Consider the following 24,615-nt stretch of genomic DNA (forward strand, 5'->3'; position numbering starts at 1 on the left):
CACAGGCAAAGCTACTGCAGGACAGAGAAGTGATAGGAAATGTAGAATAAGTCCCACTTGGTTAATTCCTGAACTCTTCACTGCCACCAGCACATGAGAGGTGCATATAGACACCAAATCAGGTAGCTGAGGAAAAGTTATCATTAAGAGCAAAGACTTCACAAAGTCAGAAAGACCAAGTCACAAAGACATCACAGGTGTTACAGTTATTAGAGGAGAACCAAGGAAAGCATTATTTTCTCATCAGAGAAGAAAAGCTGTGACAAATTGATGCCAAGAAGGTTAGACAAAACTTACAGCTGCAATTTCCAACTTAGGAAACTGAGCTTTTCACTGAACTGGCAAATACCCTTTGGACATTTGCCCCACTTCCAAAGTCTGTAGGAAAATTGTTTACCTTCTTTATTTCAATCCTGGTACTGAAATTTGTGATTTTAAACAAATATTGTTCATAATCTGAAGTTCTATTCCAATTTATGAGGCTCTAAACATATCTCTTTGTCACCATTTTTTTCCATATTCAGTGAAGAGAAAGAGGCATCACAACACCTGCTATTTCCAGAAGATAAATTGTTCATAGATTAATCAGAAAGCAAACATCATCATTATTACAAAGAGTGTCCTATGAACAATGTGAGTGAAAATCCACACAATAAACAGGAGCATTTTCATCTATAATCACATCTGGTACTAAAAAGCTCAAGTGACATTCAGTCAACTGTGCATTTGACTAAACAGTCAATCTGAAACAGCAGTGTCACGCTCCCAGGCTTTTTTTAAATTTTTTTTTCTTGTGACAATGTGCAAATAGCTCACTCCAATTCCCATCACTTTTTAGCAGCTGTCTCAAAATGATTATTCAACAAACAGTCAGCATTTTCCTACACATTTTGGCAAGGCCATTTTGGCAGTCTAAAACACCTGCCTTGCTTCAATTTGCTTTCAGTGCAAATAAAAACAGTGTGAGGTCACCAAAAGTGTGCTTAAAATTAAGGGGGAAAAAGCCAGCAAGATAAATATACTCATAAAAACATTCTCAAGCTGCTTATTTTTGAGACCAAATTCTTATAAGAGACCAAACACACAATTTGGGTTACCCCAACCTGTGTATTGCTTGACCTCAAAACAGAGCATTGCAATGTGGCAGGGATGAACAAAGATGACAAATACCACATCATCATTTCCCACATGCAACAGTCTACTCAGAAAACCAAACAAAACAACCAAAAAACCCCAAAACCAGTCTTATTTCTGTGTCCTTGTTGGATGTATTGCATTGACTTTCTATATTTTGGTGTCCCCCATGTCATTCTCAAGTTTCCAACACAAAACTGCAAAGAGAATCCAGTTGCTAAAATGGAAAGAAAAGTGCTATATTTTCACCAGTAGTCTGTTACCTGGGCACAGAAATACATCAATTATTGCTTTGAGAAAAGGCAGCACATACCTCAGAGTCCACTTTCGAACAAAATTAAAATAGGTATTTCTCTAATTCAATCTTTAGAAGTTCCAACTTTTTCTAGAGCTGTACTGATAATTAGAGAAAGAGAAAAACAACTTACTAAGACAGGCTTTTCTCCCCCACCATCATCAGGTCAGGAAAGACAAAGGCTTTTCTGTGCAAGATCTGAGCTTAAATAGTTGAAGTTCAAGTAGCTGAGTATCATGAGTAGCTGAGCTGTCTACTTGTGCCTACACTGTTATTACAACACATATACAGATCTTGGGCTGTAATTCTCATAGATTTTCTCTGGAACAATATGAAGTTCAACTCTTTCTCTTCTCACACGTGAGGGTGTGAACTTGTAGGATTTAGTCTGCAACAGAAAGAAAAACATGTAGAATTTTGTGGAACTGTCACTCCTATAGATCCCAAACTGAAAACAAGAGCAGAAGAAACCTGCTGAGTAACATTACTGTTGCAAAAAAACAGTGAAGTGATTTCTCTGAGCAAAAGGGTAGAGCACAGAGGGTGAAACGTGAACTGGCAGACAGATGCAAGAACAGCCTTCACAAAGCTTTAACAGGACAGCTTTTGAAATTTTTTTTCTTAATATGATCAAAAACAAGTTTTGGAATGTTGGTATCTACAGCAAAATAGATGATAATGAACAATGCTAACTTCTCTGAAAACAAAATAAAAGCAAACAAACAAACTTGCACCAAAAAGAACATGCAGACCACAAACAATCCAGTTTAGGCACTTGAAATCAGTGGAAGCCTTTGACCTCTGCAACTCCCATTTTCATCAATGAAATTGTCCTGAATGCCACACAAGAGCATATCAGGAAATTAAACATTCTAACTTCAGAGCATTCTGACTCGTTTGCAGCAAACAAGGCACATGACCATTAATTAAGTCATGAGCAGAAAACAAAGTATGAAATAATTGGTCTTTCTATGTGCTTTAAGTGAAGCAGAAGCCCTGAGCAAAAAGCAGCATATTTTCATTCTGTTAAAGATATATCACAACACACTGGAATTAGAGTAAGTAAGAGTTGTGGTGGCAGATTTGTCACTGCTGATTCCTGGCTTCCAAGTATATGACATGCCAGTTAAAAAATAAAATTTTCAGATCTGTGTTTGTCTCTAATACAGCAAAACAAAGTGGACCCTTTCCCCTCATTGTAAAAGGCATGTGTGGTTTCATCCAAGCTGTAATCAGGCAGGTTTCTGCCATCAAGAATGCATATTCTTAAACCAAACATCAGAGTTAAGACTACTCTGTGAAGCAGAAATATGAAAACACTAAGTTTTCGGAGAGTTAAAATTCAGCATTGTAAATGTAATTTATAAGCAGGAAATGCACAATGCCAATCTCTATCTAGTGCTTTAAAAGCTACTCAAATACTCTGATTATACATGAAGATGGGGACATCCAAACAACAGACATCCTCACAGATTATGTGATCCTCATTCCCCCCTCCAAATGCACACAGAGGTAAATGGGAAGTTTGCCAGAGTAGACACATTGCAAAGACATGACATGTTTTAGTGGAAAATACACCAAAAACTGCAAAGGACACACACAGGAAAAACCCACTTACTGCAGGGGGTTCTGCCTGGCCACGTGTTCGTTTACATAAGCGGCGAGCTGAAAGTGGGATGTCAGGCAGTTAGAATGGTTTGGTGGGGCAGAAACAGCTCTTATATCTGGGCTTATAGATATCTTATATCTATATATATCTATATATAGGGCTTCTCCTCTAGCTGCCCTCAGCTCTTGAAAGGCTTCCTTCAAAATGCAGTTATACTCATGCATTAAACAAGTTACACTCATCACATTTTTTACATCCTGTGCTTGAACCAATTATTTTATTTTTCCCTTCATTGAAACTATTGGTCAAGCTGGGTGTCCTGGTTTCTACTGGGTTGGAGTTCATTTTCTTCTTAGTAGCTGTGTTTTGCTGTGTCTTGCATTTAGTATGAGAAATGAAAGAAATCAGCTACCTAATATGCCCAATACATAATAATCCAAAAGATACAAAGTATGTGCATTTGGCCTATTCTTATACTTGCTCAAGGGAAAACTTACCACTGCTAATGGAAACAGAGCTTGTTTGTGTCTAGTCATTAGTTTGTGAACTGTCATTCTTAAGTGTAGAATTTTGTGCTGGTAATTTACCAGTGCTGGTAAATGCAGAACAAGCAAAATAATTCTAAAAACTCAAAACCTGCCCTACTCTCAGAAAAAACCCTTTTCATCCTGGCTGAATTTCTGACATGTCTGTAATGCATTAATATCATAATACCTATGGCTCTTTCAAAGCTCCAAACTTATTTTAAATAGCCACCCCTTATTTTATGACTTCTCCAAAAGGACAATGCATCATATATAACCATTTTCCTCAACTCTTGCCTCCCACCTCACTCTCAGCAATAAGGTGCATGTCCTTATATCTGCACATAGTCAGCAGTGGGATTGTAACACATTTCAGGTTTATCAAGGGACTCACCTCTGCACCTGAAAATCAAGCATAAAGTCACACCAATGACTGCAACAACACTTGCAGCTGCTCCTATCAGGGGGTATAGAAGCCCGTGGGAAGTGTCTGAGGGATGAGAAAAGAGAGAAAGTTACAGAGCTAGATGTCAGCATCCATGCATTTGTGATGTTGCTACCTACTTTAACTGGAGGAAAAAGCTAATCCTCTAGCTAATCCTCTGCTTCCAAACAAAGCAGAGAGAAACAGATGAGATGTCTGGATGCCAACCAGCCATAAGAAGTTGCCTCACACTCCCATCTTTGTGTGTACAAACATATTTTCATTTTCAACTCATCTGCCTTGACACTCTCCTTTTCTACAAACACTAGTAGCTTTGAAATACAAAACTGAATGGTCATCTCTCCAAAATGCTGTTATTAATGACTGGTCTATGCTGATTTCTGTCCTTCATGAGATATTTTGTTGATACAAGCACTTGTTTAGCTGTTCTTACAAGTCCTACAGTGATAGACTTCTAACAGGTTTAGCACAGCCAGTGGAGCTGAATTTTACTCTTAGCTACCTGTGGTTCTCAGAAAGAACACCTGAAAGTCACAGACAGACATTCTTCAAGAAAAGTTTCTCCAGACCATCACTACCGTGGAAAAGCTGGACAAAAGGTTGTGGTGAAGATGCTTTTAGATTAGTTCCGGTTTTTCACTATCCTACTCAGCGCAGCAATAAATTACTTCCACTCAAGTCTCTTTTACCTGTGACAATAATTGGTGAGTGATCTCTCCCTGTCTCTATCCTGACCCACGAGCTTTCCACTGTATTTTTCTCCCTGTCTTGTTGAGGAGGGGGAGAAATGGAACAGCTGGGGGGCAGCCAAGGTGAACCCACTAAAAGCAGAATAAGGAATTCTTGTAAAACACAACAGGAATTGAAAGAAGCACACGCTGAAAGCTTCTCCATACAGTGCCACAAAACATTTGGTTCCAACTAACTCAAAATTATTAATTTCTCTGTCAACATGCACTAGGACTTCACCTTATAACCGTGCTAACCCAGCTCCTGGGCTCTGGTATTTAGTGAGAGCAGCTGCACAGAGCAGCACAGAGGAGCCCGAGGCAGGATGAAGAGCAATCAGGGAATAATGTTATTTACATGGCAGGTCCATGAGCAGAGTCTGGTTTGTGGCAGGGTGGGTGACCAGGCAGATGACATTGGGAAATGTGCTGCTGGTGTAGCCAAAGTAGCTCACTCTGGTCACAGTTCCATTGGGGTGATGGAATTCTTCCTCAGTGCTGTGGTTGTTTGCAGGGATCCAGGAGATGTCAGCAGCTGGCTTTGCTGCAGATGCTTGACAGACAGCCACCCTGTTCTTGTCATGGGTCAGAGTCACGGCAGGAGGGACTACAGACAAAATATTTTAAAAGCACAACCATTATTTCTCTTCATATTTTCTATTTATATTCGAATTTCATTTTTAGTATAAAATCCCCAACTGAGAAACTGAAAAATAGGTGGCATTTTTTAGTGTGCATGACAAACTCATGAGATTTTAAAATAATTTGAAATATTAGCACAACTTTAGGAAAACAATACATCAAAAACTCCAAAGTGGACACCTTGAAAAATGGCTAGCTGCATCTAAAATACTGCCTCCTCCAGTTTTCCAAAAGGTGATGACAGATTAGCAGGAGATGGGATGACAGAGAGGGGAGGATTAAATAAAGATTTACAACTTGACTGATGAAAAGGCAGATTGCTGAAGCTTCGGGTACAATATTTAGGAGTTTGGATATGTAGAATCAAAAATTGGATGGCAGGGAAATAAAAGAGAAATTGGACAAAACTGTTCTGCTTGAAGTCCAACAATTTATATTCTGCATTTGACAAATCAGGGAAAGGCTTGCACAACACCTCAGCCTTTATCAGAAAGGCAAGACTCTGCAGGGAAGAACAAGAAAAACAAACCCAAAACCAAAACAAACAAATAAAAAACCCAAACAAACAAAAAAATCAAGCTAGTAAAATTAATAATAGCAATTATAGAGTTGCAAAATTAGTTTCTTATAATTTTTAGTTCTACTCAGAAGACTTAACTAACATAGCCAGAACACAAAATCTTCCCCTATTTTTTTTTTCAATTTATGGAAACCTAGATATAGTTTACCTGACTATGTGGAAAAGGTGATTTGATGTATTCATTATGCTTCCTAATATTCTTTTGTTCCTGCCTATGCTGGAAATAGACTAATTTAATTTTTATTTTAGTGATGCAGTCTTACCTATCACAGTCAGAGAAAAGAAAAAATGAAAATTCCCTTCACTGTTGGCAATTTCACAGGTGTAATTTCCCTCATCCCCAAGGTGCACAGGGTAAATATGAAGCACAGGGTCACCATCAGGTGAATATTTCCACATGATCCTCTCACTGCAGTTCAGCTTCCTTGTCTCTTTGAAGTCACTTCTATAGGACAACAAGCAGCAGCTGCTGCAATTCTTCTTCCATATCACCAGCAGCAAAGACACATTGGAGATGTTAGGGCAGCTCAGCACAGCTTCATGACCAACCTCTACAGTAACGCTGTTGTAAGCTGCATCAGATAAAAAAAAAGACATTTAAAGGATGCTAGAGCCATCATGAAAGCACAGGAAACTCTTGGCTTCATCACCCTTAAAAATAGACTTCCTGACTGTACTGTCAGCCTTGGGGCTCATTCAACTTCCAGATCCACCTCCCTGAAGTTTGGAAATGCAGTAGACATGGTGCCTTTTTGCTGTGTGCAGTGATGATGATGAGCTGCAAGTCCCCCACCTTTTTGAGGCAACAAATTTCTATCACTTTAATATAGGCTTTGAAAAATTGATGGGGAGGGAAAAATTCACTCTTAAGAGAAAGGAAACTCCTTTTTAAAAAAATATTGTGGTAATGAATTAAGTGGCTTGCTTAAAGTGCCAGTAAAACCCGGGACAGCTGTGAACATATAGCTGTGGCACAGTTAAAACCCAAGATCACTTGGAGCTGTAGTTTAATAAGGCACATATGTGGATCTCTTTAATTCCAGACATCATAGCTCTCCTGCTATTGTCCCAGCAGAACAGATGTGTCTTCAGATGATCAGTGTTGAATTCCTATCAGATTTATCATCCTGTGCCACTCTGGAAGGCACACAGTTATTTTGGCAGCTGAGGTGACATCAGACATTCCCACTAACCAAAAGGCAAAATTTGCTTTGACTACGGACTATGAAGTTTCAGTGTACTGGCAGATAGGAAATACAGAGTACCAAACAGTGCTACATGTAGTTTTGAATCCTTCTCACTTACCTGCAACCAGATTGATTGGCAAGAAAAGGAGAACAGCCAGAACTGCCCATTTCTGAGTCATCTTTAGCAGAAGGAATCAGCACTGCAGAAAGTAAAGGCAAGGAAAATGGCATGTAGTCACCATGTTGTGACCATCCCTTCAGAGAGAACATGTAGTAAAACCTCTGTTTCCTTTGAAAACAGAAATTCTAAACAAGACCCCATGTCAAGTGTCAATCTTTTACTGAAGAAAATAAGGAAAAAATGAGGTTGAAAATAAAAAATAAAAATAAAAAAAACCACCCAAGCTACTCTTTTCAAACTGATTTTTTAAATCCTGGATCTCTGGTACCACTCAGAATCTACACTTCATCAACTTTTTGGCAAAGACATTATTCCTAACCTTTACATGCTTTCAATTTCTTGAAGAGTAACTCCCCTTCTGGAGCAGAACAAAAAGAGCAACCCTCTTATTGCAAGGGATCAAAACCATGTGAGTTTGCTCCCTGCTTTTGTAGGCACAATGAATTAAAGAGGCACTAGTAACTCCTGCTATTCTACAGCTATATATACCTTTCAACAAACCATGTCTTATACATGCTGCCATTTCTATCTCTTTAATATTTTACTTTCTGAATCAAGTACCCACAGCTAGACATGATTGGAAAATTATGCTCCCATCCCATGGGAAATACTGACATGATGTTTTCATTCCCAAGCCAAAACCCAATATGCACCAGACAAGAAAATATCTCTGTGCAATGGCTGATTCAGACATGTCACATGTGTTGCAACAGGACTTTCCTTTTGGGCTGTTTGGATCACATAGTGTTCACACTCATATTTAAACACAAGCAAGTTTCCCAGCCTGTGCTGGGAGAAGGAAAGGCAGCCAGGTGCACACAGAGACCTAAATCCTCATCTGGTACCAGCTGCCATGAAAGTAACAGGCTTCAATTATGCAGCATTAAAGATTTCGTTTTAAATGTGAAAAAAAAAAAAATCACATGAGAATGCCTGTTGTACAGAAAAGAAACCACAACACTGCTGCACATGTGGCACAGGAAGAACAAATGCTGCCACAGTCACAAGCCAAATGCAAGAGAGAATGCTGTTTCCTTTAATGCATGTGCACATTCAAGTCACTGAATCACAGAATGGTTTGGGTTGGACCTTAAATATATTCCAGTTCCAACCCCTGCCATGGGCAGGGACACCAGGCCAGGTTGCTCAGAGTTCCATCCAACCTGACCTTGAACACTTCCAGGGTCTGGGCATCCACAGCTTTTCTGGGAAGCTTGTTCCAGTGCCTCACCACACTCAATATAATTGTTTTCCTCAAAAAAACTGTTTTTGTCACAACTCTAACAGAGAATTGTGATGCATCTGGATGAAAAGCTTACATTACAACCTGGTAAAAATACCAGTTTCAATACAACCACATTGATCTGTATTCTGCAACTAATGTGCAACAGGCAATGTAACTCTTACATTAAAAATATCCCAAATTTAATTCTCATTCACATAAAATCTTTGCCAAAAAGGAAATTTTTCGTTGTGCTTCATTTTACTCAACGCTGTCAAAAGTTTTGGGTTTTTTTTTTTTAATTTGGATACATTATGCATGCAAAAGTTGCTTTCAATCAAAAAAGTTTGAAACTTTAAAAGCTGAAATTTTTTTAACCAAAAAAATTAAAAGGATACGTTTTGACCAGAATTGCGTACTGAACTTGACCCAATTTGCAAAGAATTTCTCAGTCTCTTTCAAAAGGAAAGTAAAAGAAAAAACGAACCTTCCACAATTTCTATCAGCAAATTCAGTATTCACCAATTTTCATGGGTCCATAAATATTCATAACAGAATATTGTCATATTGGAACTTGTCCCAGAGAAGTATCTTTTTTTTAATGCATATAAATCTCATATATGGGGTTTATTTGCTCAAAAGAACAGGCATTAATGATTAAAAATGGGACCTTACAGAAAGAACAGAGTATATTACTCTGTTTAAATATTCATGTGCAAAACGCAGAATTTAATCTGCAATTTTTGAAATTCACAACCCTCGAATAGTTGCGCCTGTAAAGCGAGAAGAAACTCTCAAAGTAAAATCCAAAAAGGAACAGCCAAGCGCAGATGAATCAAATCCATTTAAAAGTGGCAAACACATATTTGCAGCCTGCCTTGTGTTATTTGCTTTGATGGAATTAAAATGCCTCAATAGCTGGGTTAAAATAAATTAAAATTTGTACTCAGCCTCGGTGGCAGTGGTGTGATGCGTGTGTCACTCTTCCAGCCAGGGAGCGGCACTGCTCCCGCTCAGATTCATCCCAAAGAGTGCTAAGGCTGGAGGAGAATTACCCGATTTTCAGGCTCAGGAGGAGCTCCCCAGCCCCAGGAGAAGGGCAGGTGAGCAGCAGCAGTTCCAGCGTGCTCTGGTGTTCCAATCCTTGTTGTGGGATGAGGAGGGAGATGTCGGCGCACGCAGCTGTTCCGACGTGGTCTGAAGTCCTGATGGCTGATCCTGAGAGAGCTCCTGCATACCAGGGAACTGCAGAGATGTACCTGGAGCTGCCCTCCCTCTCTGTCCCCACAGAGGGCCCAGTTATAACTGCAAAGTGAGAACTATCTCAGTTTAGGAGATTCTACCCCACGTAGTCCGTTTTCAGCTGTGTGGTTCATTAATTTTTTTTCATTGTTGCTTCTGAGACCTCAGCATGCAGCTGATTTGTCTCACAGACAGATAAAGCCTCCACCCCCTCCAAGAGATGAGTGAAAAAACCCCTCTGGTTTTACAGTGCCCTGAAGAGGATGTGGCACAGTTAAATTGAGGGAAACAAACTGCTTTGTGACACGAAGAACAAGTCACAACCTTAGCTGTCTGCTGTAACACATCAAACACGAGCCACAAGCCTAGAGCTACGCAAAACATCAGCTTAAAATCAGACAAGTAAAAGCAAAATCCAACATGATTAAGATATTTGCTAACACAGCCTGAAAGAGGAAAAGGTCAGCTATCCATCAGTGCCATCAGTTGTCACCACAACTCTTTAAAGGATAACCGGTATGTCACAGAGCCATTCCCACATTTAAGTCAGCAAAATATGGTTCTGCTTTGCAGGGGAAGCACATTTTAAAGGGTACAAAAGACCCTGCCTTGGAAGTTTGTTCTCTGTAAGACCTGTGTCTTTGGGCAAGGAAGGGCTGGAAGGGACAGCAAGAAGAGGAGGCAGTTGCACACATCGTGTCAGCTCTCATGCTTCCTCTAAAAGGATAAGGTAACTGCTCTGCAAATCAAGGCTACGTTATTTAAAATCCAAACCCACACTTTTGGCAGTCAGAGCAGCAGCATTTGATGTTTCCACCTCATCACCAAGACCACACAGCACTCATCTCAAAAGCCTGCAGCTTTTCTGAAGTGAGAGATGCTGCTTATGCCATATTTTCAATACCCCCAGGTCAGCCCCCACTGCTGCTCCCATTTCTCCCAAGCAGTAGTCCTCTGCAGGGAATTCCTCAAGTCCCTCCACTAGAAATGAAGCAACAAAATATAGAAAGACTTTGAATGTCCTGAGAGGAAGACAAATAATATCAAAAGGGACAGCAGGTAAATATTGCCAAAGCTGAAACTGAAAAGCTCTGGGGGAGAGGAGAGGCTGGGTTCTTGCTCTGTTCTTAGCCATCTTCCTTAGCCATCTGCAGCTGGTGCCTGACAATGCTGCCGGGCAATGGACCATTGCTTTGACTTTAAAGCCTCCAGATATTTTTATTCTCTGAAAGATATCCTGGCCCTGAAAACTGATCCCTGAATTCCTGTACTAGCACAGCAGAAGCCTGTTAGCACTGTCAATGACTGATGGATCTCCATAATGCATTTTCTTCTCAGACTCCGTTTGTCTCACAGTTGCTGGCATCGGTCAAAGCCAGAGATGATTTGAAATTCAGCCCATCCAGTTTGTGAGCTAGTTCCATTCAGTTCCAAACTACAGAGCTTTCTCTACAAACTGGGAAATAGACGGTGGATGGCTTTCTGAAAGAGAGAATTAGCCTAATAGAAGGAACTCTCAAAACAATCACAAACAATTTATACAAAACAACTGTAGAATTATAGTGTTTCAGTAAATATACCTAAAGGTAAATAGGTTTGAAATTTTCTGCACAGCAAGGCAGAGATTTGGGATTTCTATCTATTGAATTCATCAAGATACCTATATTTAGAGTAATACCAATATTAACATTTCCCAGGTGAAAAAAATTTGGCATACACAGTAGCTGTAATTCCAGAAAGCAGTTGGACATCTCCCCTCTTCTCAGATATATTTACCTATTTATCCCTAGCTTATCTAGAAAATAGCTTAGTCCTATGAAGTTACTGCACCAGCCAAGGAGTACTCCTCACATCTGTAGCTGCCTTGCAGCCAGTTCCCTCAGAGTGCATTGCAATCCAGTGTTGGGAACAGGGAGTAGGAGCAAAGGATGAATGAGAGCAACACCCCTGGTAGCCTGTTCTCTTTCAGGAAAAGAAGATATTTGCTTTACATTTCTGTTTTATAGGGAAAAAAATAGTTCTTTGACCTAATACCTTGACTTTCCCAGGTAGAAACCATCTGTGGCTTTCATCAATGTCAGTAAACAGATGGAGGAAAGCCCTGCTGATAATGAAGCCTTTAAAACCTGACACTTCCATGTTAAAATATCCAGAGGCAATTATACTGCAATTTCCAGAGATCAAAAAATGTATTTCTTTTTAACTGTAGCTGATTGCACTGGGCCAGCAGGGCCATGCTCAGCAACTTCTACTTGTGGCCCTAGAGAATCTCCTTATCAGTTGTAGGTCATTAACCTCAGGAGCTTCTCACTCAATCCCAATACTGCAGCAGACAAATCTATCTACCACATAGATGTTCTTGATCTTAACTGCTTTAACTCTTGCCCCTTATGGGCCTACTGCTTTTTATTGCTGATTTCCCAGGGAAAAAACTGGAATTAGCAACCCACAAGTGCAATTACTGCTTTCAGGGCTGTGGATAACCCAAGAAAAGGTCTTCCATAGAAGTATTCAGAGATGAACGGAGAGAAGATGGTTTATAACTTGATATTTAACTCCTTAAACACTCTGGTAAGAATCACTACATATCTCAGGCACTCCAGATGAAAGTCTCATTGCATAGAAGAAGAGATGTATTTTAATAATTTATATACTCAAGGAAGAAAAAATTTTGTCTCCTGTGTTTATAGAGCAGCTAGATCAACACTTCCAAATATGAAATACGTACTGTTATCATATGGCAAAGGAGGAAGATCAATAGTTTTCTTTTGTTTCCCTTTCTGTGGGGTTTTTTACAAGTGGAATAAATTGGTTGTATAACCAAACAAACCTAAAATAGAAACTCACATCTATAATGGAAAAAACTACACATCCCACTTCTCAAATGCAAACTAAAGCCATGACACCTGAGTCAGGATGCCATTTATCACTGCCTACACTCTTCTGGTGCAGGGGGATAAACCAAAGGGGATGCTTGTCCTTTACCTTTTCTCTTCCTCACCATATAGGCTTCTTTGCAGTCACATACTCCCTCTCTCATGAGCCAGTTAACACCTATAGCTCTGTGTCAGTGCTCTAGAAAAATTCTCCCTGGCTGTTTCCAGCAAAACTTCTCACCTCATTTCTCTTCTGGTTCCCAGCACTTCTGGAAGATTTTATGCTCAGTGTGAGGCAGTATGATGCAGGAGAGTGGAGTTGCTGGGAGAAGTCCTATAACAGAGTCCTTATTCAGGTTTCTGCTAACCAAACTGCCTCTCTTTTTCTGTACACATTGGTCTGCAGGTCAGGTCCTCTCCCACAAGTATTAATACTGTTGTGGGGCTGTAGGTGCTGCTGATAAAAGGTCTTTATTTTCTCATTTTCCCAGAGTGGCTTAAAACACAGCCCAGAGAAGAAGCTCCTGAGGATGGGGTGGCAGAGTTTCTCCAGGCTGGGAGAACATGCACACCACTGTGTCCTTATTCAATGTCCAAAGGCGCTGTGTGAAAAGTTGAGGAGCAGCACCACACCACAAATGAGAGAAAGGGAAGTAAGATGCAGAAAAATAAAAAGTCATCTAGCACAGAGTATGCAGAAGTGTCAGACAGGAAGCCAGGAAGCCTCTTGCTCCCCACCACAAGGACTTTGCTGAATGCATTCATGCCACAGACCACAGCCTTCTTGCCACCACTGCCCTCAGGCCTGTACAGGCTATGTACATATATAGGCTGCAGCTATATGGCTGTGTCTGTGCACAGCTAAGAGCTCACTTGAAATACATGTGAAAAAAACATGCCTTAATTTGCTAAAAGTGCCTGTGCTGCGGCCATGTCTATGTGTTTTGCTACATACATGAGTATTTTAAAATATCATTATATAGAGGTACAATATTAAACACACACTTGGAGCTGCTCCTCTCACAGACTTCTCACACAGCAGGAAAATTTATTTGGCACATTTGCAAAGTCTCTGTCAGTAGAAATCCAAGTTGCACATTGCTTCCATGCAGTTTACAGTCAGAGCTAGTTTATGGCTTCTGTAATGATAAAGCATCTCTGGCTAAATTATTTTTAAAAAGCATCCAAAGGGATAAATTAGAGGCAACTTTAAACTATACAAGCTTCCAACAAACATTTTTGAAGAGGATGATTTTCCCAAGTAATCCCTCATGAAAATAAGATAACCTGTGAACACTGACTGCATTTTACATGGGGGGCACCTGCAATTGAGCAATGAAGAAAACAACCTTACTCAAAGTCCAGATTCAGTGAATCCAGCACCTCTAATCCATCAGGGTTATGTACATGTGCTACAAAACTCCTCCAAATGAGTTTTAATGCAGTTTACAAGGGCATAAGGAGCATATGGGATGATGGATCCTGGCTGAATGCATATCTGGACAGTTAGCTTGAAAATCCATTTTGACTGAAAACAACATTTTGATCTGGAAGCTTTGGACCAGCAGTCTATTTTTCTTTATAGGCTCTAGAAACATGTAAAGCACAATCTACTCAAAGCTGTCTTTTGCTTGCTCACACAGGGCAGTTCTGAGACGGATAAAGAGCTTTCATTCTTTCCTGTGCAACAGGCAGGTGGCATTGCCCTGGCATGGACAAGAAACAAGCACTGTAGATTTCTGAGCAGGTGCTGAAAGAAAACCCAGCTCTGGCTCTACTGTTGTCAGGGTCAGGAAGAGGCCATTCTGACTCATGCAAGAGACTTTTATTTGGGAAAATTAGTGTTTTCTTACTACTGAAGGACACTCACAGATAGCCTCCCCTCCTTCCTCAAGCCACACTATGACATCAAAATGCTTGTTAGGCGCTGGCCTTGATGAACAGCATCTGGGCTGAGCTTCTCCTGAGCTTATCAGAAACACTGTCTGCTCCCAGGAACTAGTGCTGTCTAACAAGCTTTCGGCTTTTACAAACAGCCTTGGAAATTTACTTTCCTAGCCTGAATAACAATCTGAGTTTAGGCCTAAACCATTGGTCAAGTCTGGAGCTAGATTTGGCAAGGCAGACCCCTCTGAACCTTGTGACTCAATGGGAGGGCCTTCCTTATTCCTTTTTATCCTTATCTTTCCCCATCCTTACCCTTTTTCCTTCCCCAGCCTCAGTGTAGATCATTTGTGGTTGACTTTAGTTTTAGATTGATTGATTTTACACTTTAGCATGATTTTTCTCTGTGCTTTAGCCATCTAGTAAGCAGTGGAGTGAGCCTTGCCAATCCATTTTTTATGCTTTCACTTTAATATTAAATATTTAAAAATATTAAATAACATTAAATAAAATATTTAATTTAATATTTATTAAAATTAAATATTTAATAAATATTAAATTAAATATTTCACTTTCATATTGCTTTTGCTAATTCTTTTGCTCTTTGTGGTGATTCTTTGAGCCACCTGAAACACTCATTTCTAACAAAAAATTAGCATTTTTTTATTACTGAAGGCCACTCACCACACAGAATTCCTAGGCTTTACTATGTGTCTTCTGTAACAGTATGAACAACTCTATAACAACTGTTTTCCCTAACAGTCAGAATGCATAGGTATTTGGAGCTGGAATTTCACTAGGTGTGTTCATGTCCCCAGTTACCATGGATATACACTGATGCTTCCTCAATGTAATATGTCTCTCTGGTGTCTTGCTAGTCACAGACCTGCTGCAAACACCTTGTTTTTAGCACCTTTTGTCTCAAGGACTCAAATTCACTGTTGTTGCAAAGAAGGATATTTGGAAGCAGCTTCTATGCTTACACATAACATAGAATACTGAATGAATGCCAGACAGTTAAAAATCCCCCTGAGCTCAAGAGACCTGCTTCTTTAAAACTCCTACTTCATCTTCTAGCACCTTGCAAAAACAAAAATTCTCCTTAGTCTCTCCACAGCTATTTCTTGTAGCTGCCAGGAGGTGGAAACATAGCTACACCAACCTAGGGGAGCAGCATCATGTTGATGTGCAGTTGTACAGCGTGCTGCCTGCTGAATAATAGTGCTAAAAATATCTGCAGTCCAAATTGGCTCATTGGAGCCCAAAACATGGGATCAAACAATGCTCTCCCCTTCCCCCACCTAGCAAGATACCTATACTGCTTGGTATGCATGCCCTTAAAGCAGCTGGTTCTGTCAGGTGTGACTTACACATTTATTTCAACAAGAATCCAAAATCAGGCTGCTGTGATTGAAAGGCTCCCACAGCAGCAGCCATTGCAGCCCTTCAGAACTGATAAACAATCAGATCCCTTGCAGAGTGGCAGGGGAATAAATCTTCACTTGGTCTGTTTATTTAAAAGATATATGTCTGCTTTGACACTCAAAACATTACACACATGTCCAAGTATGAAAAACAGGGCAGAGATCAGCAGTGCTCATCAGACAAACCTTAGTTGCCACAGAAACAGATACAGGTGTAACCATCTTCCCCTTGTCATTTGGTACCAAATTTTAAGGCCTGAGAGAGAAGTCCTTTCACAAAAGGCAAATTTACATAAACACTTGGAAAAGGGGAGAGGGACGCAGCACTGCTGGAAGGTTGTAGCTAAAATAAGCTTTCAAAATATCCCAGTGTTGGGTAAAACTTCTCAACTGATTTTGGTGTCTGTTTATAGAAGGGTGAGTTTGACACTGACTTCATTTCTGCTTCCTGTGCTTTCCCCACCTTGAGCTCATCCCACTGAAAGTGCTCTCAGCTTTCTCAGAGCAAGCTGAAGAGCACAGAGGATGGACTAGAAATGTTCCAGAAGATACTTCGGAGGAGAGAACAATACAGGAAATCCTTCTTTGCACAAGAGTTATAGAAGAAAGGAAAAAACCTCCCTGCATGGGACACAGGTCCCAGAAAGTACAGCTGGAGAAAAAATGGGAAAGAAGTTTTCATAACTATATAGACAACACCTGAAATCCACCTGAGAGACTTGTGACTTTATAAAATCAATCATACACCTTATTTTCAGAAAAAAATATAAAAAAATAAAAATATATGTGTGTATATGTATATACATTTTTAAGTATATATTTTCTTACCTTTAACAATTATCCAGGATATGACCACAGCCCACATCTTCTCCAGCCCAGACTCCACCCTCAGAGCTTTGTTCTGTCCCAAGTCAGCCTCTGTCCTCTCTGTGGAATTGGCAATGCCACACCTGATAAAATGATGAGCAACATGCAAATAAAAGTCTGCAGAACTGCATCTTTCCTTGCCTAAAAATTAGTGTCAAAAAGGGGATTGAAGGCAGAATTCTTATTTTATTTTTAGTCAAAATATTTTGGAGAAAACTTTAGGAAGGTGAAAGGGGAATGTAATCTCTACGTTCTAACAAAGCTGGGGACCAACTTGGAAGGTATATGAATGTCAGTCCAACCCAGATCAGAACCAACCCACAAAGCTCTAGGAGCTTTTGGCTCACCACCTTGGCTACTTAGACCAAAGAGATATTCCCTTCTGCTGGGGGCATGGAGCTGAAGTCACTGGGCACAAGTAGAGAACACCATCCGTGTGATGAGTTAAGACATTTATGGAAATGATTGCACAGCAGCATTGCCACTGTATGTTTCAGCCTTCCCAGCCTTTCTGCACAATACTTTTTCTAAGTTATGAAGCAAGAGAATTAAAATTCACCTCAAAAAGAACAAAGTAACTCAGAGCAGTGGCTTCCATACCTCAAGTCCCACTCCCTCTGAGCACCAATCCTCACTGAAGTCTACATACATTATAATGAATTCTAGAGGTGATAAGGCTGGGATGTTTGCATACACAAAGGTCTCCATTCAAGAAAATACATACATCTCCATTTTAGATAAGATAACTTTGCTGCCTGTGAAGGCAGCTGTGGCTATGAACCCAGAACAGATGCTGGGTGAGCCAGGGCAGACCTGCATCTAACCTGAGACTAACACACATTTTCCCACACTGCTTTTTCCACCCAATTCCTTCCAGCTCTGGTAACGATGCTCAGAGTACAAATCCCATGGGAAGCTATTTCCATTAGCCCAGAGAAATCCACAGACAATCTAAAACAAATCCCTGACATTTTTCACGTCAGCCTTGCATTTAGCATGCACAGATGAAGAGACAGAGGAGTATGAAACTTATTGCACATGTCACAGTGTGGCAGCAATCAATTTCAGTTTCACACCCCAGGAGGAGAGCATACATCTTCATGAACATGATTTTTATCATGCAGCAATTTCTCCTGAGACACCACTGTGTCACCTCCCAGCTCCCTCTACAAGCAAGCTCCTGGACACATAGATCTTACCTATTACACTCACCCTATTGAAGTGAAGTTAATAAAATATCCTTTATTTTGGCTCTGTATTGATAGCAGGCCCTGTCTGACTGGTTGACTTTCTGAATTTTCAGGTATTTTCAGAAATTTTCAGTGAGGACATGACTTTTGCCTTGAGGTCTGCATTTTGTGAGAAGTGCAAGCTTTCCATCTCCTTTCCAAACCCCATCTCATTTTCCTTATTGGCTCTTTTATATCAGTGAGCTTCAATTTGTGATGACTGATTCTGTTGATGCCTGATAAGGCACTCAGATTCCTTCCTTTTTCCAGGTATTTCATGGTAGATGCATAAATGATTTCCAGCATGCTGTGTTCTGTGGTGGGAGAGTGCAGACAGTAACTGAGCTGACCTTTTTGCCAGGCCAATCCCCCTCCCTCCCCATACTTCTTTATGCACTGTAAAAACTGGGGCTGTCTTGTGCTTCAGATGTGCACAGAGCACCCAGGATAACACGTAACACAATGAAAAAGCTTTTTCCTTCAGGTGAGAGGACAGAAAATCTATTTCCTAATGTAGATCTTGCAGCAAAGGCCTTATGTGAACAGACTATTCTCTATAAGCTTTGCAGTTTTCATAAAAGTGGAAGATGAGAAAAACAAGCAAGTGAAAGCATCAGGGCAGAGGGATATTTGGGAAGGCTGTTTGTTTTTATTTCTCCAATTGGAAGGTTTTTGCTTTCATCAAATATTGAGCTATTCCTTGGAAAGATAATCTAAAAACACTGATTGGCTCAACATTGTTCTCTTTTGGGATTAGGTTTCACCTCCCAGCTCTCTAGGCAAAATTGAGCCTAGAGAAAACAAAAGACTGAAATACATCATGCAGAGCATTGCTCAGCAGAAGCTTATTGCAATAGATGTTCTTTCTTTCCCAGATCCCAGGCAACACCTCCTAGTCACATCAAGTAACTCCCATACTGGACTAAAAGAATGCCAAAAGCCAGCAAAATTCCTTTATTATTGTTTCTCCCCCTCAAGAGGGCACCTGTACCAAATTATTTCATTAGCACAGGTAAAAGCCTGACTCCCAGTAATATGAATATGTACAACAACATGCTATGGGCATCTCTTTTTCAATGACAAAAAAAGAAATCAATTCTTGTTACTTTAATTTGTACTTTAAGTAGGAGAATCTGATGTGAGCATCAGGAAAAAAGAGAGAAATTCTGAAAGAAAAAACAATAATGCTTACCCCAACATCCTCCTGTTTCAGACTAGCATTAAGAGGCAGGAGAGCTTCTTTCTTTACTTCAAAATATAGATTTTTCTTTTTCCTAGAAAAACAAAAACAAAGCTGTCTTTTAGAAACATCTTTAAGTGCCAGACCAGGAACTTGGTACACTGCTGGGAAAGAGAAAAACAAGAGTAGTTTCCTTGGCCTCCATTTTCCAAATGGGTAGGTGGCTTGAGAGATTCTGTGATTCAATAAGTAACTAAAAATCAAAAGAAAGTGTTTGTTTGCTCAGGAATTGATTTTCTCCCCTCTCACCACAGCCATGGCAGGACTTCTGGTTGTTCCACATTGCCTGGTCCTTGTAAGCTGTGTGCTTGTGTCCTGTGTACTTGTGTGAGTTAAATCAGTTATTTTGGGTATGCTCTGATCTTCTTGTTGGCAGGGGAGGCCAGCAAATGAGATTGAAAATGCCAACCAAGAATTTATCTGCACTTTTCCATCCTGCATAGAAATTCCTGTGTAGGCAATATTTGGAAAAACGTTGAATGCCTGGTTGGTTTCTGTGTTATTTTAACTATTATATGTATTCCTCACTTATCTTTCAGCTCTTTTTTGATGTTGTACAAGGGTCCCACACACACTCTCTGGGATCACACTTTCAGTTATGGGTCAGCTACCCTGGACCAGGAGATTTTATTGGCTTTTACTAACTAAGGCCAGCTTAGCTTAGCCTTTCCTGATGACCCAGGGATTTTCTGACACCTAAAAGACTCAGAAGCATTTAATTTTCAGAGTGCAGAAAACAAGTACAAGTTCAGTTGCTCTTTTAACAGCCCCAGAGATGCACAGAGCCCAGTGGTTCATGGAAGGGGAATAATGGGAGTTGCCAATTCACAGCCTCTGCAAGTCATTGAAGAAATTAAAATCCTTACTATTAAAAAAAGCAGTCCAGTGTACCAGACATGTTTACTGAAAATGTAAACTCTGTGCAGGAAAACATTCATTTCCAGAGTTGCTTTCACCCTTCCTTAAGAAGACATGAAAGGTGTTGGCTTCAGAGCTCAGACACAAGCAGCAGCCATTCACAAAGCATGCACAACTTTGAGAACAAAGCAAGGTGGTTTTTTTCTCTTCTCTTCTCTTTCTACTTTCTCATATCTCATGCCAAGTCCAAAGCAATCACTTCTCCTGCAGAGCAAGCAATGGACTTTGAAGTCCATTGAGCACTGGGTCTGTCAGTGGAGTGTAATCCCAGTTACTCAGCCTCCACAGTGAAGCCTCTGGATTCATACTCACAAGCAAACAGGGCTGGATGTGTCTCTGGGGTTTTTTCCTCAAAAACAGGGCAGTGAACAGCCTTTTTATTTGAGAAAAGCCTCGGGAGGCTTGCAGCCAGCACCATGAGCTGCACACAGATTTTCAACAGGATCAGAGCTGAGTAACACAGGAAGACACTGAGCATAGTGCTTAGAAGAGGAAAAGATCTATTTCAACCACAAAAAAAAGGCAAATATCAAAATAGCAAAGTTCCTCTTGATGACTAAAGCTAAATATGTGCCCATTTGTTTTAAGGCAAGCAAGATCTCCACAGGTGGCCCAGCTTTGGTAAGTCCATCGGATTCAATGCAATATTTAATGAATTACCATTAAATTTTCATTGCAAGGCAATCAGGACTAGAAAAAACATAGATCACAAGATCAGACAGTGTGTTCTCTACTGCCCTCCTATATCTTACATATGTCCTGCTTTAGAAGCCCACATCCACGTGAAACAGGGGGAAAAAAAGGGATGGTTTGAGCTCTTGGGTGTGTTTCTACAAAATCAAAAGATTAAACAGTGATAAAATTTAGCTATTGAAATCCTGATATTTTTAGCCTACTTTGCTAAAAAAAAAAAGCATCATCATGGGAAAAATGCATATCCAAACAACTCAATGATGGCAAAAAAGCACCTTTTTACCTTCCTGCTTTACCTCAGTTTTGAACCTAGTTTGCTGGGTTTGCTTTTCTAGAGTACCACTTCATTATTATATATCTCATACATTGGCTTTTATAAATGACAAATGGGCTGGCAGTTTTACTTTCTTATAGCACGATAATAAAAAATAAAAGTAAAAACATGAAAAGACTAACGTCAAAACCCAAGAGTTCTATATTGAACTAAAACATAAGGGGTTTTTGCACAGTGATCATTGTTTTTATTAATCATGCTGTGAAGCAATTTAGAATTCATTTCAAAGAGAACACAAAGAGCTTGCAAATTTTGTATCTCAAGATATTTGTATTCTGTAAGTGTAAAAATAATAGGTCCAGGTACCAATTAGTGAAAAGGTGCACTTTTTAAAAAATCAATATAACAAAACTATGTCAATCAAATAACAAAGAAATCAAGCAAACCTTGAGAAATCAACACTCCAGTTCAAGCTAAGTTGATTAAATATGTAACTTCACAGTATTACAGTGAATCAAAAGACTAACACATTCAAGTGATCAAAACCTCAATCTAAAATAACAGATTATTTCCACTCACTAAAGTAACCCTATGAAGAGTTTAAAACAATGACAACATCCTTCAATTTCAATTAGCTTACTTAAAATAAGCTCACATTAAGTGTCCACTAGGTACCTTTTCCTTTATTACAGGAGGGTTCCTATTCTAGCATTCCCTTTTGCAAAAGGACATGGTGAGCCTTAAAAAATGTGTAATAGTTAAATCATGCAAGAGTTTAAAATGCAATCATTAATATGAGAAAATCTGACTCAGTGAGAAGTTGTGGTTGAAGTTTAAGAAATCATTAAAGAACACTGCTGGGAATCTCTCATGTGCACAGACAAATGAAAACCAAGAGATAACAGTGTAACTGCCCCCTGCAAAGGAAAAAAAAAAATCCCAAAACCATGAGAGCAGGATAAATTATTTACTGCTTACCTTCTTGGGATCTTGTCACTGACTAGAAGGACTCAAACCCTGGAACTTACTGCCACACACAGAAGTTTCATTCAGGGTTATGCTGGCTTCCCTAGTAACACAGATCTTCAAATTCTTCCTCCGCTGGATGACCTGCCAAGGAAACAGCTAATTGTAACTTCAAATATGTCTGTGGATAACAAAATTTTTTCTTTTTCCTTCTCTAGTATTTACTTCTTGAGAGGGCATATCCTGCTCATTCCAGCTCTGCATCCAGTTCAGCACTTCAGGATCATTTTTTTAGGCCTAGATATAGTCATGGATGACCAGGGTGATTTTCAAGGCAGGCAGTAAGCTAAAATGTAGGTGGGTATTTTCTAGAAAGTTTGTGTCATCCTCCAGTTAAATCAGGGACACAAGTTCTGCTGTCACCAAAACCAGTTTTTACTCTTACAACCAAACCAACCTTATTTCCAGGTATGCATTTTATTGAGATTTATCATGTTCTTAGTACTTAAGCAAGGTTTCCTGGTTGCTTATTTGGAGAGAATTTTAAAAGAGTAAATATAAGCTCATATGTATTCTACTGGCCTTTACACTATATTAATTTAATTTTACAGTATTTTTTTATTTATTAAAGTAATCTTGGATTCAAATAGGTCTAGATGTATATCCCTCTCAAAGTTTATAATAATGGTTTTCAATAGTTACACAGGAAAAGGGCTGCATTCTGCATTTCTGCAGAGGCAAACATAGCAGTAGCCATTTCCTTTTTTTGATAACAGATAACAAGCTTTTCAAAGCCACAAAGTGACAAGAACTAATAAAGACCAGGCATTATCCACCCTCACGTTTCTATTAAAAGTTCTATAAGCATCACAAAAGCCTCGTCAGAGCAGAACACAATAGTCCTCCCAGCACAAAAGCCAATATACAGTGACCATGAAGATGGAAACCTACAGAAAGTTTGTATTTCTCTTTGCCTTCAAGGCTACACTCAGATTTTTCCATTACGTTCACAGATCTCAGATAGAAAGGTAAATGAATGCTAGTCCAATTTAAATCTGTCTTGCTGCAAGAATGAATGCACCCAATAAGAAATGTGATGCAGAAGTTAGGTCCTAATTAGCTGAGGCTAAAGCACCCAAGCACTCCAAATATCAGCTCAGCCTGATTTTAGGGTAACAAAATTTCAGAATAGAGTCTGTACTGGCAAAGTGAAATTAAACACTGAATACTACAGAGAGGTTAATGCAAAAATTAGGGACATTTCCTAGGTGGATCACAGACTTGGGTGGTGGGAGTGGGATGAGATGGGACACAGGGAGCAGGAAGAAGAATGGAGGATGAGAAGAGAAAGAGAAATCAATGCCTTAGGCCTGGATACTTCCAGTCTCACTGAGCTGTATGTTGAGGAGGAAGAGCATATGCTTTCTATGGTAATTGTATAAGCACCTTTTCATCATACTCCTTGAGGAGAATAGTGAAGTAGACATAGAGGGTATTATTTATACATTTCAAAAGCTTAAAAGGAAAGGAACACAGTCTACTGTGAAATTCAGAAATCTATTCCCAGAAGGCAAGAAATGCACATGCAACAGAGATGCAAGTAACTTACACTGTTCTTTCATAGATCAAGGGAAAAAAACAATTTTATAAGGGTAGATTCCATAGTCAAAAGAAAGATGCATGTGCTGCATGGAAAAAGCCAGACTTGTAAATTTATGACATTATTTTTTATGTCTCAGCATCTTGCATGTCCAAAGGGTACCCAGTGATAGAGCAATTGAAAGGCAAAACTGAAGAAACACACATCCAGAGAATGTCCAACAGGATGAACTGGAATGAAAAGTCTTCCCAAGGTACCAGGGCCAGAGGGAAGACAAGATATCCAAAGGCATTGCCACTCAAGCAGCATTAATCACACCAACATCAGCTGCAGTTACCCAGTGTTGCAGGCAGCCTGATTGCTGTGCATGCACGTGAATATAGAACACATAGCTCCACCAAAAAATCTACTTTGCTTGCATGAGTCTCATTTTTAAGACCTTTGAATTTTTGCTGCAGCAGAAATTTCCAGGTTTTTAACAATTATTTCAGTCTGACATGATGGCAAAAGAAGCTGCATAGACCTCATAGTTACCTCAGTAATAATCTGTACATCTAAAATCCCAAATTCATGATCAATGCAGAACATTCTAAAGAAGAAAGCATTGTTTAGAGTTTATATTCTCCAGTAAAAAGGGCACTAGGGAAGACAATTCAATACTTAAAGCACAAAGAGCAAAGCCTGGGGCAAGAGGACTCCACTGTAACTCCTTACTGACATGTCATAGAAAATCCAGGGAATAGAAAATCTCTCTGCTGCAAACACAGGGACAGCCAATGATTTTTATTGCCCTCCCACTTTTTAGGAAGATATAAGCCCAAAATGCTAGAAGGAGGGGTATTCTCCCCTTCCTCT

General features: G+C 39.7%; 1 protein-coding gene and 1 long non-coding RNA gene across 5 annotated transcripts; both read right to left on the reverse strand.

Moving 5' to 3' along the window:
* Positions 1-553: 553 nt before the first annotated feature.
* Positions 554-13,061, reverse strand: LOC146445537 (cell surface glycoprotein CD200 receptor 1-B-like). Of its 4 annotated transcripts, none has more exons than XM_085075671.1 (8): positions 12,907-13,061; positions 9,603-9,777; positions 7,263-7,344; positions 6,221-6,529; positions 5,094-5,342; positions 3,957-4,052; positions 3,048-3,094; positions 554-1,817 (listed from the first exon to the last, which is right to left on the reverse strand). In XM_085075671.1, exons 3-8 carry the CDS (start codon positions 7,321-7,323, stop codon positions 1,704-1,706), a joined length of 876 nt encoding a protein of 291 aa, XP_084931797.1. In that variant the 5' UTR covers positions 7,324-7,344; positions 9,603-9,777; positions 12,907-13,061; the 3' UTR covers positions 554-1,703. The 4 variants fall into 4 exon arrangements, with proteins under 4 accessions (XP_084931797.1, XP_084931788.1, XP_084931816.1 ...); XM_085075662.1 differs by having other exon boundaries at positions 9,603-11,271; XM_085075690.1 differs by lacking the exon at positions 3,048-3,094 and having other exon boundaries at positions 1,729-1,817; positions 9,603-11,271.
* A 3,746-nt stretch (positions 13,062-16,807) lies between these two features.
* LOC146445538 (uncharacterized) lies at positions 16,808-23,736 on the reverse strand. The gene is made up of 4 exons (XR_014852588.1): positions 22,173-23,736; positions 19,262-19,343; positions 18,053-18,383; positions 16,808-16,923 (listed from the first exon to the last, which is right to left on the reverse strand). It is a non-coding gene; the product is annotated as an uncharacterized LOC146445538 (long non-coding RNA).
* Between the last annotated feature and the right edge of the window lie 879 nt (positions 23,737-24,615).

This window comes from Lichenostomus cassidix, chromosome 1 (genome assembly GCF_008360975.1).
Source record: "Lichenostomus cassidix isolate B80296 chromosome 1, HeHo_3.0, whole genome shotgun sequence".
Lineage (NCBI taxonomy): Eukaryota > Metazoa > Chordata > Aves > Passeriformes > Meliphagidae > Lichenostomus > Lichenostomus cassidix.

Excerpts from the sequence above, each read along its gene's own strand:
- LOC146445537 (XM_085075671.1), bottom strand. The coding sequence starts at position 7,323 with ATGACTCAGAAATGGGCAGTTCTGGCTGTTCTCCTTTTCTTGCCAATC. Across the intron at positions 6,530-7,262 it reads GCCAATCAATCTGGTTGCAG|CTTACAACAGCGTTACTGTA; the intron begins GTAAGTGAGAAG and ends TATCTGATGCAG. Across the intron at positions 4,053-5,093 it reads TCTGCTCATGGACCTGCCAT|ACACTTCCCACGGGCTTCTA; the intron begins GTAAATAACATT and ends CTCATCCCTCAG.